This window comes from Anguilla rostrata, chromosome 13 (genome assembly GCF_018555375.3).
Source record: "Anguilla rostrata isolate EN2019 chromosome 13, ASM1855537v3, whole genome shotgun sequence".
Taxonomy (NCBI): domain Eukaryota; kingdom Metazoa; phylum Chordata; class Actinopteri; order Anguilliformes; family Anguillidae; genus Anguilla; species Anguilla rostrata.
The window spans coordinates 24,389,274-24,409,624 of record NC_057945.1 but is presented as its reverse complement, the minus strand read 5'-3'; the positions used below and the strand labels follow the sequence as shown (position 1 = coordinate 24,409,624).

The window sequence follows — 20,351 nt, the reverse complement described above, 5'->3', positions numbered from 1 at the left end:
TAGACCGGCCCCATTCTGTATATCTGATTATGGGAATCTCCGGTAAAGACAGGAAGCTTCTGTGCTATTCTATGCTACCATGAGTACCATGAAACTGGGAACAAACCAGACTGGTTTCACTACATGTTTCTGGGAATTAGCTGTTCTCTGGGACAACAATGTCTTACAAATCTCAGCCATGCATCTAATGAAAGTCACCTGGCCTGGACACCTCTAACTTAAGCTGGTGTAAGTCAGTGGGGGGATCCTGGAGAAAGTTGGTGTGGGTGTTAGTGCAGGTTTTCGAATCACAAATGATGCTTTGTAAATGTGTACAGTTGTGTTTGCTTTGTATCACAACTGTCCGGCTATGCTAATAAATAAATTAATATACATATGTATGTACAGTTACACTGAGGGCTTTTAGGGTTGGGGGGAAATATTTCTCAACCAAACCAGTGACATTTGGATGACACTCAACCGCAATTACAGCCAGGTTAAGACGTCATCGTCACCCTTGCACAAGAATGCAGATAAGGGATACGTGTTACTAACAATGACAGTGCTAAACCAGAACACCGTGATGACAAAAATCCAGTTTATCAGGCTGAGTTGGTTTTCACAAAATATAACTGATAATTTAGATGAAAAATATAGCTGAAGATTGATGCCATTGCTGTACATTATGGACCGAGAAGGACCAAGAGTCCCCAACCCCAAAACAGTAAGATAAAAATATGTTACAGATCTAGGACACGAGTATGAAAACCATTTGTCTCGTAATGTGTGTGTGTGTGTGTGTGTGTGTGTGGAGCTACACCTGATTGACGGGTACGTCACCACTCCTCTTTTCTTTACTGACAAGACGCAAAGGCTGCTGTCAGCACTTCCTTCAACAACTACTACAGCGAAGGGGTTGAAGACGATAAACAGAGAAAATATATAAACAAGCTACGAGGAGGTAAGTTTTCTTTTCTTTTTTTTAAATATTTTTGTTTATATTTGCCACGGAAATGCAAAGTGAGCACAATTTACTCTGCCAAATAAATTATTGTAAACATCATCCGTAGCCTAACAGCAGAAATATGCTGTTACCCGCCTATCCCCGGCGTGAGCTTGTTCTAGTGCAATTAGAAGATGTGTTAAAACTGACTTGGCTTGTTTGTATAGCCTCGGCAACTAGACTCATTGTTTTGAGCAGTTTTGAAGAAACATACAAAAACAATCAACATACAAAAACAATCAATTGTGACAATTTTCTTGGATGTTTTAGAGAGGCGGTTTCATGAGAGGTGAGTTCACAGTCATTACATTAATAGCGCCAGCTAGGCTAAGTGAAACCATGTTTTACATGGTTGTATAGAAACCACGTAAAACCATGCGTTCCTTTGATTCGTAATCAAAATCTGAGGGTTTTTTTTTCAATCAGGTGGTTAGTGGAATATGTTCTTGCTTTCCAAGTAATGTAATGTAAAGTTTAAAACTAATAGATTTTCTTCATATTATTTTAGGAGATGTAACTTTACGCACCGTTTTTGTTGCCAAAAATTGAAATTACAGCGGTATGGTAGGTACAGTTCAAGTGCAAGTTTGGCAAATACAGTTTAAGTAATTAGAAGAATATTATTTCTCACTTTCGCGGGTTTAACTCGGATGGATATTTAGAAAGTCCTTCTTGCCACATGTTCCAAGTCATGGTTATTCGTGTGAATATCAGATAGGCTACTGTCCAGCAATCTTGAAATAGATTTAATCACGCGCTGCGTGTGCATGTGGGATTCTTGCGGCTTGAACGTTGGCACGCATTCGACTAAATTTAATGTCCTTTGCGCTCCGTTCTGTGCGATGTTTCCATTTGAACATAAACGTTTAACTGTGTAAAGACCTAATTAATAGATTCAGCTCCTCTAAACTGTGACACTCATCATGATTAACACGTTTTCTTCTTTCTAGTTACAGACAGTGTTCATTTAGCGCAACATGTCCTTACCAGAATGGAGTAATTACAATTACCTATGTGCTAGTGTTTTGTGTCTGTCATTTCACATTTTCACTAACGTTTTCTCAGAAAATGCTTTCAAGCAATTTAGAAAAACTGATGCAAGTAAAAATGCACCTTGTGTAACGGTAGTGCAACTGCAGAAACACTACATGAAACTGAAAACCTGCTGGTTGTAGGGTTTAGTTCTCCACTGTGCCACACTGATAATCTGTAAGAGTGGTAATTCCGGAGATAGTACTTACTGTAAAAACTTTTCTGTCTAAAACGGACTGGACATCCAGCTTGTGTCATATTAGTAGACAAAATCCACAGAGTCTGAATTGTGTTGTTCCTTGAAACAATTAATACATAAATTAAATCCAAAACATGAACAGATAGAAGAGAGAGGAGGCAAGCATCAGAATAAGACTACAGCATCAACCACAGAGTCCTCTTAGTTCATGTTCTCTCCTTTGGATAGTGCTCAGGATGGATAATTCAGTCTTGTTTCCATAAATGTCCAATCAGTATATGCATATAGGCCATCTTTCAGCCACCTGACAGTTTGCCTTGAGTGCTCTGTAAAGTGGCGCTGTTCATTCCTGTTCGTTGTCTACCTCTCTATCATGCGACTGCACAATGTAATTAGTAAAGGTGTTATATGGGACTCGGGAGCATTGTTTTTTTTTTTTTGTTTGTTTGTTTGTTTGTTTGTTTGTTTTTTGGTGCCCTTTCTCATTCTGCATGGATTTTTTTTTGTTGAAAAATTTTTTAAAAGAAAGGAAGACTTCTTTCTGATTTGAAAATGTACTAAAGAAATGTCTCAAATGTCTCTTCTTGGTACACTCTGGTGTCCAGGGGTTGGTGTGGTGACAGAATACATGTCAGAATTCCACCTTACTGAGAAAACAGACAAAAGTGCTCTACGAAAGTTAATTCCAGGAAATTCCCACACGTCATCTTATGTCATGCTGGTGCCTGGGGTTTCATTGCAGTTATGAAACCGCAAGTCACAATCATGCACTGTGGCAGTGGGTGTGTAGGTTTGGCAGTGATTTCTTATTTTGCTTCCATTTATGTACAGGGAATTAGTCCTTTAAAACATGTTCAATCCTGAAGCAAGTTTCTGGAATGTGTTTGTAAAGCTTTAGTGTTAATGAACCTTGTTTTTGCAGAAGAAAGCTGTCATGCAAGTGCTTTGCTATGTCTACATTAAAATTGGTGGAACAGTTTTTAAAAGTGTGATAGCGTTGACAGTGCTGTGTGGTCATTTTAACAAATCCGACAAAATATTCGAAAAGTTTAGAATAACTGTGGTCAGTATTGGGGGCTGAATTCTATACAAGTCTGATTATACACTGTAGTTGTTGGTGTATGTCCTTAATTTTTATTAAGTGTTAAAGCTGCATTTCGCCCCCTTTATTAACAAACATTTCGCTTAGTTACGAGATCAGATCCTCGCTATGTACTTGTTAATGTGAATAGGTATATTTATTACAGAATTATAAGAGTGTTGTGTCCATTATGCATTATGCATATGTTTTAGTGTGTGTGTGTGTGTGTGACAGAGAGAGAGAGAGAGAGAAAGAGAAAGAGAAAGAGAGAGACCATGTCAGTCAGCTGAATGATGTTGCATGTTAATAGTAGGGTTGAAGGTGGTGGCGGTAGGCAACTTCATTTAAGGTTCTCTTAAATCATATCAGCAAAGTGGACCAGTAAACCTGAGTTAAATCCCTTTGACAGCTGAGTTTCCTGCTGGTAGTTCGCCTTTGAATTATGTTTATCCAAAAGTAAAAAATATAAACTTGCTCAGAGTTGATTGTTTGAACAGTTTTGGACATTTGAGTCTGCCTTTGGTAAGACCAAATTTGCTGTCAAACTGTAAGACATAACTTGATCCGGTTGCTAGTCAACTCTAAAAGAATTGCAGTGACTGCTATACAGTGAAGTTAACTGTAGTGTTGCAGCTGTGGTGCCATCGTCCCCAGGTTTAATGTTGAATTGTGTTTGTGCTGTGTCCTGAACCAGAATCTTGCCACTGTTACATATTTGGAGTAGACTGAAGTGTTGTACAAGCACACACTCATAGTATACATGAGTGTGTGGGGTTGGTGTGTGGATGTTGCACCAGCAAGCATACACGTATGTACTATACAAGCAAACACAGACGTAAGCATACCAGGAATGTTTCACTGGAACCAAACCCTGTGTGTACTGTACTTTCCATCAGGAGCACTGGTACGGTAAGCTTCTTTTAAAGTATTAGTTCTTATGCACACCCACAGAAGCCACTCGGGTTTCTTCAATCACAGTAACATGGAGCATTTCATTAACACTGCTGGGTATACCTTGTTAATCCATAACCAGGATAATTCCAGTGGGAGATTAATTTGGTTATGGATTAACACGGTAAATGGGAATGCCCGGTCATTGTTTCTAACTCTCTCTACTGCTGACCCTGATCGTCCTTCTCTCACTTGCGGTATCCATGACTTTTGTGGTGGCAGCTCAGGTTCACAGGCCTGTGTATTCTGTTGACAGTGCAGAAATTGATACCATTCTGAGTGCTTTGCAGACTAAGCACCGCATTTGGTTTTACCTGCCTGAATGCATTCCAAGTTCTCAGTACTGCACATGCAAAATTGTATGTATGAAGAATTCTCTCCTGAAGGGGGTTTTAGCTCTCTCTCTCCTTTCCTGTTCTCAGTACTGTTTTCTGGACATACACACAACCAACAGAACCAGATGACCCAAATCCCCCACTACCCAAAAGCAAAACATTGCATACTGCCCATTCTCAGAAATATAGCACCTGGCGATTTTATTGCTCAAGATCCCGTGACTGCACTTTATCCTGTTGAGTCTTAATTGGCCTAGAGCATTTCCTTGATGGCATAAGTTAGTATGCTTTATCCAGTATCCACCAAGTGCTTCCACACATGGTCCCCAGTTATGGACAGCAATGTTGGGAGTGGTTTATATGATGGAGCTCTTAAATACATCTGTCCTTTTGTATGCTAATGTAGTTGCAGATGGCTATACATGCTGAGGGTTTGGGGGTATCTCCAGGGGCAGTGGGCCAGTGGGCCAGCTGTACTGTTAAATGAACCATGGCTTGCAGATGAGCACCAGGCCCTGATAGAGAGGAATCAGAAGAGAGGTAGTTAAAATCAACTCCATTTACAGCAAATGGTGTCTGAAGGTTAAGCCTGTTTGGTCTTCATGTTCTTTTGGAGTCTTGGAAATTTGTCATTAGAAATCAGGCTAAAGTTCAATGACTTCAATCATCTTGATCAAAGAATTCCTTTTTGTTTAGCTTGTCCAGTAAAAGATCACCATCTTAATTGTTTTGTGTCTCAAACCTTAGATGCCAAGTTTCATTTTATCAGCCCTGATGGAATGTAAGTCTTTATAGTATTCCTGCTTCTGGTTTTTGTGTGTGTTTGTATGTGTGTGTGTGTGTGTGTGGGTGCGTTTGCGTGTGTGTGTACGTGCGTGCGTGCGTGCATGTGTGTGTGTGTGTGTGTGTGTTTAGATTAATGCCCGGACAGCACCTGGATTTACTGCATTTTTCCTCTCTAATTGCTTTTCCAGTAACAAAATGTCTGCATCTTTTATCTCAGGGTTTACATTCCTCTGCATCTTATGCCTGTCATGGTATCAGTATTTTTTTAAAGATCTATATATAGTCACACATGCAAAAAATCATTGTAGCAGTAGAGACCGTAATAGTATCAATTCAAGTATTAGTAGTAAATGGTGCCGCTGCCAGTCTTACTGCAAATAGTTTAGTAAATTAACATTTGGATCTTGTAGAATATAGCTTGTTTTTTTTTTTAAACAAATTTCCATCACAACACACTGGAATTTATAGCCTATATTATGGGAATGCTAAAGAAAATCAGCCTAAATCTAAATTGAGTACAATAAGTATGTCAATGAATGTGTTATTTTTAAATGCTTAATCTGATTAATCAACTGAAATATGTGTCTTAAATCCAGATTTCCTGCTAAAACATTTTTGAATGAAATTGCGAAGAAAAAATATAAGTCACTGCAGGGGTATAAGGGCGTCATTCCAGGTGAACACCGTAAGTATTGCACACCCTGGAAAACCAGTTCTCTTTAGGGGCTGGAAGTCACCTTCACAGAGCTGGAAGTCTCCTGGTAGTTTGGGTGCCCCACATAAAGTGGCTGATGAGCAACTGTGTGAAGAAGAAAGCACTCAGAACCGTGCTCACTACCAGCCACCCTCAGGGCTTGCTGGGATATCGGTCTACTGTCTGTCACCCCAGCTGTTAGTGAGTTTCATTTCAGAGCACAGTCTTGTCCCAGCATAGATCGTAGTCTGCTTGCCCCACATTTTTAAGGCTTTCATGTTGTGATGTTATATTTTACAGATAAACAGATAAAACTGTTACCCCTTTGTTTGAAGGATTAACCATTTCCTTGTAGGTGCCAGAAAAGGCCTGAGATATCCTGATTTGAAAGGAACGTGGTGAATTAAAAATATGTATAAAAAATATCTGGCTAAGCCGAGATGTCACATGGCAACCTTAACTACTGTGCTTGACAAATTGGTTGTCACTACACCAAACCCCTACCCAGCCCCCTCCTTCTCATTCTTGTGGAGTTGATGAGTGGTGGTGGTTTGTCTTCTGAATTTGTTCATTGCTTTGTTAATCCCAGTGGATACAGAAATGTGGAGAGAAACATGAGAGATTGGAGTAAAAGCACCCAAGGATCTTGCAAATAAGTCTTTAATGAATTAAGATTTCATTAAAGATTTTTAAAAACACTGTGTATCAGATCTACAGCAGGGGGATCTGGGTAAAAGTGGCTGCTGCCTCCTCGGGATTACCTGATAATATTTATTTACCAGCATACCATCAACGTATCAGGTTTTTGCTTAATCCTAATATGTAGAAATGTAGTTTCAGTTTCATGCAGTGCTGTGTATTGCTGCAGTATGTACAGTAGTGCTCTGATGTTATTGAAGATGACAGCATTGTTTGTAGCATCCTCTATTATGAGGCCTGCAGAGTATGAAGTAGTTTCTGCACATGAGCTCCTGCTTTAGAGGACTGCATGGGCTTCAGCTGCAGTGCTCCATGTGCAGTATCTATGTGGCACAGCAAGAGCTAGAGAGGCACAGCTGTCGATTCCTGGAAGGGAACAAAAACTGAAAAAAGAAATAAAGCAGAACAACTGATAATAGTAGCTGTGGCACTTATGATGCCTAACTAGAAGGAAGGTGTCCTGTTTCCCACTGGGAGCTGGATTTGTGAATGAGAGCATATATCCTTTACTGAGTCTTCATAAGATAGTAGTTCATTAATGTTATGTTTCCATCTTCTGCTTTGTATGAGTTAATACACAAATTGCACAAGTGTCCTATATTTCTCAGTACTTAATCTGTATGTATTGCTTTCATACATGGCTGTAATGCATAATATCCAGTGATAAGGTTTATGGTATCAATGGCATTTTGGTACAGTTGCTGGTTAAATGCCCCGTGGTCCACTGGTTGATTGCAATGGATTGTCCACGTGAGACTTTTGGTTACTCAGTCACCCCGTGGGAAGCCACAGTTTAGCATCAGTGTGCCAGTGATCTGCTTGAGACTCTGGCTGGTGTCTCTGTGGTCCTGCGTAGGCTGGCCTTCCCCCTCTTTTAAATGGCACAGAAAAACAAACCCATCCAGTAGAGGAGACACTTTTAGTCACAGGAGCTAGATTTAGACGGTCCTCTGTGGGACTACTGCCATGTGAATTTAATCAGTGGATATTTCTCTCTCAGTTTCCCTCCCTTCTCTCCAACCATAACCACTACAGCTACGCAAGTACCAAACACAATGGCACCCATGTGCTGCTGTACCGTTCTTTTAATCCTGGTCTGCTATGGCTACAGATATTCCTGTGTTGTGAATATATATATGCTCTTGGAAATGTACGCTGGGTTTGTGCAATGCGTTTTATGTACAGTCTGTGTTTATTTGTGTGAGTTGTGATTTATGAGTGAGTTGTGGCTGTGGGTTCAGTTGAACTCATTATTGATCAGCTGCAATATTGCGCATGTTTATACATATTTTCTGCAAATGTATTGTGAAAGACATGTATAAGATTGGACAATACAATGTTTCTGTGTGTTCAGGTGGGTGGATGACAGATCACCATGGCTCCCTTCTTAAGGATTGCCTTCAACGCCTTTGACCTGGGTGCCCTGCCCCCACCACCTGAACAGCCCTTCTGTGCCATAAAGATGAAAGAGTCCCTGAACACAGGTCTGTCAAACACTCTCTCGCACACATATACACACACACACACACACACACACATACACATACACATATACACAGACACGCACGCGCACACACACACCCACACACACATATTCTGACACATTATTTCACTCACATACTTTCTGACCTATATACAGACACACATAACTATACCTTCTGATACACAAACACACATACATATGCCCATTCTGAAATACACATATACACACCCATACATATTACACAGAGGCTATCACAGTCACTCTATGAAACTGATGGTCATTGTGCCATAGGTCTGCATAGGTCATTCTCCAAAAAAATGGATTTCTTTAGTTTCCTGAATTTCCTGAATTTCTCTCTGTCTCTCTCTCTCTCTCTCTCTCTCTCTCTCTCTGCAGAGCGAGGGAAGACCCTAGTGCAGAAGAAACCCACCATGTACCCACCTTGGAGGTCCACATTTGACGCCCACATCCATGAGGGGCGTGTCCTTCAGGTGCTGCTGATGAAGACGGCTGAGGAGTCACTGTCAGAGGTCACTGTGGGTGTGTCTGTGCTTGTGGAGCGCTGCAAAAAGGACAATGGCCATGCTGAGTTCTGGGTGAGTGTGTGTGTGTGTGTAGGTGTGTTTGTTTGTGAGGGCGTGCATATGTGTTTGTATACTGTATGTGTGCATGTTTGTCCTGTAGCTCATGGGTTTTAACTTGATATGTAGCCTGGCCTGATATGTTGTTTGTAACTTGTATGTATTTGTGTGAAATGCTTTATTTTTTCCTGTGTGCAGGTGGACATGCAGCCCACAGGGAAGGTGATGATGGCAGTTCAGTTCTTCATGGAGGATTCTGATGCTGGTTAGTTTGAGAAACAATCTCAAACACACACACTCACACACACGCTGAATGTTGAAATGTACCTTGGGTATAAAATTAGGCAAGCTGCCAAAATATTGCCTTGATGTGTAAATCACCCATAGATAATATAAGATAGGATAAACTAGTTAGTAAAGGGGGCACTGTGCAGTAGATGGTGCCACCCTTCTGATGAGTTGTTAAACAGAGGTCCTGTAGGAGTGTTTACCATGGTGTCCTGGCCAAATTCCCACAAAAAAGGTCCTCTACTTTTGGCCACCTACTGTAATCACTCCCTATATCGGTTCCCACGATCCCTTACATTCCCACCCACTTTGATTCCCCATTCTGCCGCAAAAGAGGATTGAGTTCTTAGTTGGCATACCTGAAAAAAATATATTTTGAAATTTAAAGACAATCCAGTTCTCTTCATGCAACATTCAAACAGTTGTCTGTTTTTCTCAGGCCTCTGAGCTCCTGACGGAAATGACTTTTATACCCTTTCTCTCTCGCTCTCTCTCTTTCTGGCTCTCTCACACACAGCACACCACTCATACACACACGGACACAAACACACATACGTCTCTTCCACCCTCCCAAGAGGAATGGGCAGCCTCTCTGCCTCAGAAGAGAATATTTCAAATGCAGGTGTCGTGCAAATGTATGTGTGTGTGCGTGTGCGGGTGTATGTGTGTGAGAGAGATTAGTGACCACCTGTGGTTCAACAGTTTTTGATTCCTGTGGTTTGACATTTTGTTATATTTACCTGTTGTGTATGCCTTATTTACAGGGCTTATCCATGTTTGGTGTGTTCCTAAAACACCAGTTCTTAAAAAGATCCTAGTATGGCTTTACAAAAATGCATTTCTCCATACTGTTTGAATTTCTTGAATCTCTCTCTCTCTCTCTCTCTCTCTCTCTCTTTCTCTCTCTCTCTCTCTCTCTCTCTCTCTGGTCTGTCTGTCGCTCTCTTGTTACCATTTTTCTGATCTCATATCCTTACTCCCATTAGTTAATTCCTTAACTCCCTTCAGATTCTCTTTCTCTTTGATCAAAGAAAATGAAAATAATAGATCCCAGCCACATATTTGCATGATGGAGACTTGCAGAACCAAACATCCTGTTGCACAGTGAAGAATTTAGCATCTGATAAGAGTATTCACTGGAGAATGACACACGCACACAAAGCACACATACTTGCTCAAATGCCCATACACACAAAAGGCATCTTAAATGTCTCAGGACCAAAATACATTCTAATTCATTTTTTTTTTCAGAACAAATAAATCTTCTAATCTTCTAAATCTACTAACTCTTTATATTTACTCTTTGTCTATTATATTGTTTCATGTTTGTATTCTTATTTTAATTATAAGGTAATGAAAGTTTACTTTGTGCTGCAGGCATATTGAAATCGCACTGAAGTGAACTTATGTCACAAGAATCCATAGCTAAATACATGTGTCTCTGTGACTGTGGTTTGTCATCTAAATTCACCAGATCCACCCACTTTACAGTGTGAATTCAGAATTGTATCAAGATCTAGGTTTGTGTGCGGGCTGTGGACCTTGTCTCTAATCCCTGTTTCTATACCTTGTCTCTACTACCTGTCTGTGCTTGCTGTCATACATTCTGTCTTTACACCCTGTTGGCAAGCGTTGTCTTTGGGGCTTGTCTGTGGGTGTGCCCCTGGTTGATGCCTATCTCTAAGAGGGAGGTACGGAAATATTTTTAGGAAAACATGTTTGAACAAACCCTCTGTGGTTGAGACTCTTATACCTCAGATTTTTTTTATTTGGCAGTGCTTGCTTTATCAGGGCTTTTAAATCAGTCCATTAGCACAAGGACACCAAATGAGATCCTTCCTCCCTGTCAGTCCCAGTCATGTGTGTTGTGTTAAGCATCTTTCCTACAGTCCTGTGCCCCTCAAAACCCAACCTGCTTCTGTCTTCTCCCATGTTTCATTTGTGGCCTTTATCCTAGCCACCCTTAATCGCCCAGCTTTCCTCAAATCTCCCAGTAGGCCATTCTCACTGTGTACCTTGGCAAATATGACCTACAGTTTTAGGTTTTTTGCTTCTGCTAAGTGTACTCACCACCATAGCCCTGAGACAGACCGGCAATGTTGTAAAGGCTTTTTTGGGGGGGGGAATTTACTGCAATGAGTTGATGTTGTAAAGCGCTTTGGATAAAAGCGCTATATAAATGCAGTCCATTTACCATTTACCATATGTCCCTGCGTACTGTTATTATTAGACACTGGCGTCTAATTAACATGGCCACTGGGGGCATAAGAAGCTATGGAACATAACCACTCTGGTGACACTTCCACTGTATCAAGGGGTTTGCAGAACATGTGTAATGATATTTTGCAAACCACTGTGAAATTGCTAGGAATGGTGAATGTAAGAATACCATCTGATGTGTCCTCAGGGTCTATAAAGCAGCCAGGGATGGAGGGGGCTGTGGACATAGCAACACTGAACCGGCGACGAGGTGCCATCAAGCAGGCCAAGATCCACTACATCAAGAAGCACGAGTTCATCATAACCTTCTTCAAGCAGTTTACCTTCTGCTCTGTGTGCCGGGAGTTTGTCTGGTGAGCTACCCTCAGAGATTTCTGTATAGCTCAGGGGTGGTCCTATAAGGGCCCTTGCTGTTATTATTACTGCTAAATGGTAGATGGCAGACGTAACATCTGAATTAGTTTGAGCTCAGTGTGAGATGGTCCAGTAGGGAAACGTATTAGCGTTTTATTTCTATATTTATTTATTTGGAAGACTTGTGACTTGCTGTGCTTTGGAACTTGCAGTGCATAACAGAAATAACCATTGAGAGTTGTGTGGAGCTAAGTGGCATGAGAGGATGTGTTTAGAACAAGCGGTCTGCAATCCTGATCCTGGAGAGCAGCTGGAGCTGCAGGTTTTGGTTGTTATTCTGCGCAGATAACTCACTTCACCTGGTCACTTCTGAATCGGATGCTGATGAAAACCAAAACTTCAGGATCAGGGTTTCGGACCCCTGGTTTAGTAAGCATGCGAGCATCGACTTCAAAATGCGATGTTGCCTCCTAGTGGCTGGACATGAGTATGACTGGTCAGTTTGGTGAGGTCTTGCAACTGAATCTAATCTTATGTTTTGCTGAGCAGTTTGAAAGCTCATGTTGGTACAGCACATCCCAAAGCTTACAGTTACTTCAGATACAGTTATGGATTGTCTTATCCAAGTATTACAAAAACCAAATCAAGCGAAATCCAGTAAAGGAGACCTCTGATATCTGCCTTCTTCTGCCACTGCAGGGGACTCAATAAACAAGGCTACAAGTGTAGACGTAAGTGGACGTTTTAACATATAAATCCCTCCCATTGATTCATTTAACTCATTTAAAGCAGAGAGCTAAAGAAAAATCCTTATTTCAAGTGTTTGCACTCTATTTGTAAAACACATACATCTCATTCTAATTGACATTTAGTTTTACAGACATTCATAAAAATAAATGACAATAAAATTAAAATTTTAAAAATCGCACACCATTCCAAAGTCAGCTTGCCCTGACTCAGATTGTCTTTACCCCAGAATGCAATGCTGCCATACACAAGAAGTGCATTGACAAAATAATAGGAAGATGCACAGGAACAGCAACCGACAGTCGGGACACCATGGTAAGAGCTTTCCTGTTAATCACTGTTGTGTCTGTGATCTGAGATGTGGGAGGTGCTGATGGGGTGTATTAAACTCCAGTGGGGCATGGTACAGAGCTCTGATTATCTGACTGAGTCACTACTGACTGATTCAAATCAGGGGTGACAAGCCTTGTGTGTGTGTCCGCAGTTCCAGAAGGAGCGCTTCAAGATCGATATGCCCCACCGCTTCAAGATTAACAACTACATGAGCCCCACCTTCTGCGACCACTGTGGCAGCCTGCTGTGGGGCCTGGTCAAGCAAGGCCTCAAGTGTGAAGGTCGGCAGGCCTAGTCTGTGTCGCTGCTCCCTTCTGCACTCACTGTCAGCTGAGAGGCAGCCTCCTCTGTACACAAAGCCTTACATTTAAAATAAATGGTCATAGTGTTGTATTTCAGTTAGCATGGTGCACTAGAGGGGCAGAAAAAACTGCAGTGGGCAGTGCTCGCCTCACACAGAGAGTCTGACCTCTCTCTGATGCCCTGCTCTTCATTCACGGACTCTGTTCTCACTCTGACCCCTCCACAGAGTGCGCAATGAACGTCCATCAGAAGTGCCAGTCCAAAGTGGCCAACATGTGTGGGATTAACCAGAAGCTCCTTGCTGAGGCACTTAATCAAGTTGGCAAGGTGAGCAAAAGGCAGCCCATCCGCACACAGGCATATAGACATCCCAGATATATCATTCATGTCAGCGCTGGCCTGCAGTACTTTGTGCATGGGACTGGTCGGTAAGCTGGCAAACTGATCACCAAACCTGTTGTTTAGTATGTGCTCTGTGATGGAGGAGCCAGTGAAAGAGGTTGAGTGTCCAATATCAAATTTAAAATTTGAATTCATCTAGAAATACAGTTAAAGAAAAATTCTTGTCATATTTCAGTTTGTTAGCTAGTTGCCACTTATCTAGCTTTTAAAAGTTATCTCAAAAAGTATATCTGTCCTCTTTAATGGAGGTAAATTCTGTAGTACGTTTTTGGGCATACACAAAATCAATGAAAATCATACACATTTTCTTAACTCGTCATTGAAGTCTCATGAGAAATATCAGTCTGATTTGATGGAATTTAGCTTGCTTCTCATAAAGCTTCTTGCCTCACTCATTTAATCTTTTGTTCCATAATTGATTTTCTCCTAACTATTCCTTTAGAAATCCAGCCAGAAGCCTGACCCCGACCCATTTTCCTCTGGGATCTATCAGGACTTCAGCATGAGTCAAGAGGGTGACGGCCCTGGTGAGATGTCATTGCAGCTAGACAGGGGTTTAGCATGAAATTCCACAAATTCTCTCTCTGTGGGCCCCCTTCCCATCTCCCATCTCTTGTAAATCTTATCTATATCCTAGTATATTGATTAATGATTTAGATGGATGAAGATAGAGGTACTTTATTAATCCCCATGACGAGAAATTTAAGTATCATCCAGCAGCATTACAAAACAGTCTGAAGCTGATCTAAACATAAACAGATCTATCCACTACACTTGCTACATTTTAACCTTGTCACCAAATGGCTCTCTCAACCACAAACTCACAACCACATAGCTATAATTAGAATAAACACATTTTTAAACTATTAACTGTGTGTGCACTTGTGTCTATCTGACCGCATGTGTGTGTGTGTGTGTGTGTGTGGTTTCAGCAGATAGCCCTCCATATGGGAAGCTGTGGGAGGGTATCAGCCCTAGCATCAGTCCTGGGCCTGCCCCCACACCTACCCCGAGCCACACCCTGCAGAAGACCCACTTGGGGATAGAGAACTTTGTGTTCCACAAGGTGCTTGGAAAGGGGAGCTTCGGGAAGGTAGGGTCTGCTTCACTCATTAACTGTCCACACATCAAGACGTACACGGTCTTCATAAATCCCCGTGCTATGAGAACACTCTTGAACTCCTATACCTGTCCTCTACTCTTGCCCTTGTCTTTTCCCTTACTTTTCTCTCCTCCCCTCCTCTCAGGTTCTACTGGCAGAATTGAAAGGGCATGGTCAGTTCTTTGCAGTAAAGGCTTTGAAAAAGGATGTGGTACTGATGGATGATGATGTGGAGTGTACCATGGTGGAGAAGAGAGTGCTGTCACTGGCCTGGGAATACCCCTTCCTAACAAACCTATACTCTACGTTCCAGACAAAGGTAACTCCCCTCCACATTCATCACACAACTGAACTGTACAGCACCTTCCACCCCTCTCCCTTTCTCACACACCTGTACTCCACTGGCTAAGAAATGACATCTCATTTCCTTACCCACCTGCAGTGTACCTTTCAGACTAAAGTAGCAGCCTCCACTCCCTCTCCATCTTTCCTCCAACTTTCAGCTCAGGTTAACCCCCACAGGTATATAATCCAGTGAGGAGTGACAGTACTCAGTACTCTGTGTGCATTTCTTTCCTCAGGAACACCTGTTCTTTGTTATGGAATACCTGAATGGAGGGGACCTGATGTTCCACATACAGAACAAGGAGCGCTTTGACGTGCCAAGATCCACGTTAGTATCAGCGTCCCTATTGTTTCAGGGTCTGGAAGAGCAATGGATGGGGGAAGTTAAAGTTAAAGACTCAGTTAAAGCTATTTGTGAGATCATAAAGTCTGGAAGGATGAAGGATGACTGTACACACTGACCTGCTTCCTGAAATGTGCCTGTCTGAGGTGATACCTGTCTCCTGTGTGCATTAAGTTGTCATTAACCTGGCATGGGTCTCAGTCTACTTACCGGCACAAAGAATTTAGCCTTTTCCATGCAAAAGAAATTGATACATGGCCAAACAGTCGCCAGTGCATTGTACTTTCTTTTTTTCCCTTTCTGGCTTAAAAACTCTCCCTTCTCCACCTTCCCTCACAGGTTCTACGCTGCTGAAATAATCTGTGGGCTCCAGTTTCTGCACTCCAAAGGAATAGTCTACAGGTAAAAGGCTGCAGGGTGCTAGTTACATCATCGGGTTTTGATTCATAAAGCTGTGATGTTGCAGTGGATTTATATGATTCTCTTGAAATATCTACATATACAAATAAAAGCATTGATGTCAAACTGGACAATGTATTTGCAGATAGGACACAAAGAAACTTTACTTAACAGATGCACAGTCAGTTTCTTTAACTGTTTTTATTATTAAGGAATACAATTGCAATCTCATTGGTACAGATGAGAATGTGCACTTCATGGACTCTGGTACTACAGCTTACCCAGAAAACTACAAAGCAAACCTGTCCTCTTATGCTCTTCTCTGTTGCAAAGGGACCTGAAACTGGACAATGTGATGCTGGACAGTGAGGGACACATTAAGATTGCTGATTTTGGGATGTGCAAGGAAAATATTGGCCAGAATTTTGCAACAACATTCTGTGGAACTCCTGACTACATTGCGCCAGAGGTAACTATCCACAGTCTAGCAATGAGCAGGGTGTGCTTGTTCTGTGATAATGTCATTGAATCAATCAGCATGTCGGTGCCTTGGACATTGTGTCCCTCTTTGATGTTGATATAATTAGCCTGCACTTTGTGCCTCAATGTGCTGATGTAATTAGTTATACATCTCTTTCTGCCCTCAGATCCTCCTGGGCAAACCATACACCTTTTCAGTGGACTGGTGGTCATTTGGGGTTCTGGTTTTCGAGATGCTGGTTGGCCAGTCGCCCTTCCATGGAGATGATGAAGATGAGCTTTTTCGGTCCATTCGCACGGACACCCCACGCTACCCCATCTGGCTCACCAGGGAGTCCAAGGACCTGCTAGAGAAGGTCTGAGTGTCCTGACATTACATTAAATTACATTCATTAAGCAGTTAAACACATTCATGCAGTATTTGTGTAGTTTACATAAATATTCAAATAAGTTAAATATGAACTACAATACAATAGAAAACATTCAGAGTCAGTTACAGTCTAAACAGAATTGTTCATTTTAACTGTTTAACAAAGTAAACTAACTTTATACTACAAGCATGTTCAACTTATGTGATGACATGTTCGGCTAATCTGACAATATCTCCCTCTCTCCTTTATGTGGGAGCTATCTACCTATGTGTGCTATCAGAATGAAATGTTATAATGATTTTAGGTAGTATTATTGCTTTTTTGTATTATAATATTTAACCTGCAGAAGGAGTTGGATGAGTCTGTTCACCAGTTTGTCCATTTTGTTTTACTGCCACTGTAAACTCTGTTACTCAATGTCTATGTCCCCATCTCCTTTTAAACCCCCTCCCCCCAGCTGTTCGTGAGGGAACCGAACCAGAGGCTTGGTGTTGTCGGAAACATCCGCATACACCCCTTCTTCAAGAGCATCAACTGGCCAGCCCTTGAAAGAAGGGAGATAAAACCCCCCTTCAAGCCTAAAGTGGTATGATCAGTGGACCAGTCCTACATGTTCAGGCGTCACTTGAACACAAGAGAGCTGTTGATAGTACAGTTTCTGTTTAGTCATGTCTAACAGGGCTGAACAGTGAGCTCTGGCACACTCCATAACACATAATCTTTCTCTACAATGTGGCTGTAGAAATAGTGATAGATATGCATAGTTCTGTATCTATCTTCCCCCCTGAAGAACACTGAAATCGATGTACTTGCAAGAGTGTGAGTTCCAGGGCCTTTCTAATGATACAATTTCCTACTGTCACCTTTGCCCCTGTCTTCTGTCTGTCTCCTGACTGGCTGTTCTACCATGAACTGTCTCCTCACAGAAATCTCCCAATGACTGCAGCAACTTTGACCGGGAGTTCCTGAGTGAGAAGCCCCGCCTCTCTTACAACGATAAGCTCTTCATTGATTCAATGGACCCGAAAGCCTTCGCTGGCTTCTCCTTCATCAATCCCACCATGGACCAGATCCTGCAGAATACGAAATAATTGGCAGACTGCATTAAAGGCTGTGCCTTAATCAACAGTTGGACACACCTCTATTCTAACACTCAGCAGAATAAGTGTCCCAGAGAAGGGGGGAGGGAGAGTAATTCCAGAGTTGTATACTGTACCCTACTGTATATTCACTATTTGTGAGGGTCCATTTGTCATGGTATTTTTTATTACACTCAAATATAAACAAATGAAAGGTAGTGAGATGATTGACACACTCTATTTTATTTTGTGATTCTTATGGACTGTATATAAATTCAGACAGTCACCCCCCTCCAAAAAAAAAAACGAGCCTACTGTAAAAAAAAAAAAAAAAAGTACTGTAGAAGTGTATTTTATTTAATAAATTCTGGGGTGAAAGGTGGGTCTGAGCAGTCATAGATCATGGGGTGGGGTGAGAGGAGTAGCTAGGGGTGAGCAGTGGAGTGTGGAAGACCAAAGTCTTGTTTGTGTGTGCCTGTGCCTACACAGTATGTGTCTATTCCTCTGTGCGCATGTGTGTGTGTATGTGTGTGTGTGTGTGGGGGGGGGGGGGGGATTGAATAAGCTTTAAACATATATGTTGACATGTATGTTAACAAGAGCAAGCAGGAAGCGACAGCAGGACAAGAATGTGCCACAAATGTCCAGTAGCACCGATGTCATTATACTATCATTAACATTCCTGATCGCAGCCTAATCTTGCCAGAAATCTATGACCGTTTTTTTGTCGAGAACCAAGCCTCTGCTCCAAGCACTGTTCAGTCCCAACCAGACATTGGTGAAAGCATTTTAAAAATTGTTTCAGTTCAATATGATATTACATCTACAAAAAAGTAAGGCCATTTGCACCAGATACCTGCACAACCTACATACCTGCAACAGGCAGGCTGCAGGCACTCGACTGACTATAAGATTTATTTTTGTGGAATGGGGTAGAGAAAGCCCTGTTGTCTGAAATCCCCCCTTCCTAGGCAATACTGTTGTGACGAATGTAGCAAACTCTTAGTAACAGCTGGCACCGGCAGGGTCATGGTTCAATTACAGCCTGTTAGGCACTTCCTGAACTGAGAATCGGTGCTTTAGCTGGATACGCCACCACAGAGCTCTCCAGAAATGGTGATTGATTGATGCTTGGCAGTTTTGTATTTGTATGCGCATGCAAGGCTGTGTTGGCCTGCTCTCTCAGTCACTGTGACTACTGGCTGCATAACATAGAGGATGGCTGTCCAAAAATGCAACCTTATCCAAGCCATTCTGTCTGGAGAAGTGACCATCAAGTCCAGTGGTTCCCAAATAATGTGAGACGGCGTAATGTATGCCATGTGCTGTACGATTATTCCCTTTCCATGGAAGTTCACACTAATAAACCGAAACACTGCGCTGGTCAGTTTATAGATACTGATATTACTGAGAAATGTTTACAGTTATTATAATGTATGCTAGGCTGCATTTTAATAAGGAGGGGATCTCAGTAGATCTCACTTATCAGCAAGGCATTGCAGTTAGATGGTTTGGGAGCCCTGGTCAAGCCGGTGTGTTCAAAATAGGCTAAGAAAGTTGCTGTTTTTAAAATTGTGGCTTAGTTTTGAATTATGCAGTGCAGTCTAGGTATTCCCATATTGGCTACATCTAACCACACAGTGTTTTGTTTACGGGACAGCTATTGGGACAGAGTTCCAGAGATCTCTACATCCTCTACAAACCACTTAGTCCCTGTCCATTTTCCACTGTGGTCTGAAGACGCACCTGAATTAACTCTATCACTACTCTACAGGGTACTCTCAATCTAGGATCGCTCTTATCACATGTATAGGCTATCCTTCTATCTTTATCTTCTAGCATTTTCATGTTACACTTGTATCTTCATTCAGCACTTATATTGCACTTGTATCATTATCTTGATGTTGTAGCTCTGTCATACCTTGTTGTCATGCCTCATTCTAGTTTGACTTGTCATGACTTTCTGACCTAGCCCAGGCTTACTGTGTGAACTGGGCTTGATGTTCATGGCTATGGATAATTGTTATATAATGAGTACTGTACCTCATCGGACCTGTATTTTGTAGTTGTCCAATGACCTTCGGTATGCAATTATTTTATGTCACTTTGGATAAAAGTGACTGCCAAATATAATGCAATGTAACATCAGCCAATGGGTAGGTATATTTTGGACAGTAGTAGCTGAAAATGAATGAGGGTATATGTGAGTAATGAAACTTGAATGTAATTACTTTAAAATGAAAAATAAGGCGCTATGTATGTAATCACATATTGTATATTACTACAACAAAAATTGGTGAGATATGGGTATGCTCTTTTTACTGTCATCATGTTTTGCATCTCTTAATATTAATAAAGGCACAATTTACTTCAAAGCCCCTTGTCATTCTTATAACATATCTTGTATGTATGTTTTAATAGTTTTTGCTGACAAGCCATAACACTTCTCTTGTTTTTCACAGGTTCTGATGACAAATGAAGTTGTATTCTGGAATTAGAGTAAAACGCTTCATCTTCTTTCAATACTGCTCCATGGTGAAATGCAGTTCAGGTTTCAAGGTTCTAGGTTCAAGGTCACCCAGGATTATTCAGAGGTCATAAATGGGTTACATACAGAACTAAACTATCTGAGACTTCCAGGTTGCAATTCAGCTGACTGAAATAGTTTGTAGTATGAAATGAGTTTCAGTCTTATTTAGACCTTCATCAGTGCATCCGATGGGTGCAGAAGTCGCAAGCACTGAAATAGGGAGGAGCTAATT

The 20,351-nt window shown here is 41.5% G+C and overlaps 1 protein-coding gene across 2 annotated transcripts; it reads left to right on the top strand.

The window, feature by feature from the left end:
- The first annotated feature begins 627 nt into the window (after window positions 1–627).
- LOC135238003 (protein kinase C delta type-like) lies at window positions 628–19,964 on the top strand. Of its 2 annotated transcripts, none has more exons than XM_064305614.1 (18): window positions 628–940; window positions 8,114–8,243; window positions 8,639–8,838; window positions 9,022–9,088; window positions 11,519–11,684; window positions 12,385–12,416; window positions 12,662–12,747; window positions 12,917–13,046; window positions 13,295–13,395; window positions 13,913–13,997; window positions 14,403–14,563; window positions 14,718–14,891; window positions 15,154–15,245; window positions 15,600–15,662; window positions 15,993–16,128; window positions 16,307–16,495; window positions 16,968–17,096; window positions 17,437–19,964. In XM_064305614.1, exons 2-18 carry the CDS (start codon window positions 8,135–8,137, stop codon window positions 17,599–17,601), a joined length of 2,085 nt encoding a protein of 694 aa, XP_064161684.1. In that variant the 5' UTR covers window positions 628–940; window positions 8,114–8,134; the 3' UTR covers window positions 17,602–19,964. The 2 variants fall into 2 exon arrangements, with proteins under 2 accessions (XP_064161684.1, XP_064161685.1); XM_064305615.1 differs by having other exon boundaries at window positions 630–940; window positions 14,406–14,563.
- The last annotated feature ends 387 nt before the right edge of the window (window positions 19,965–20,351 follow it).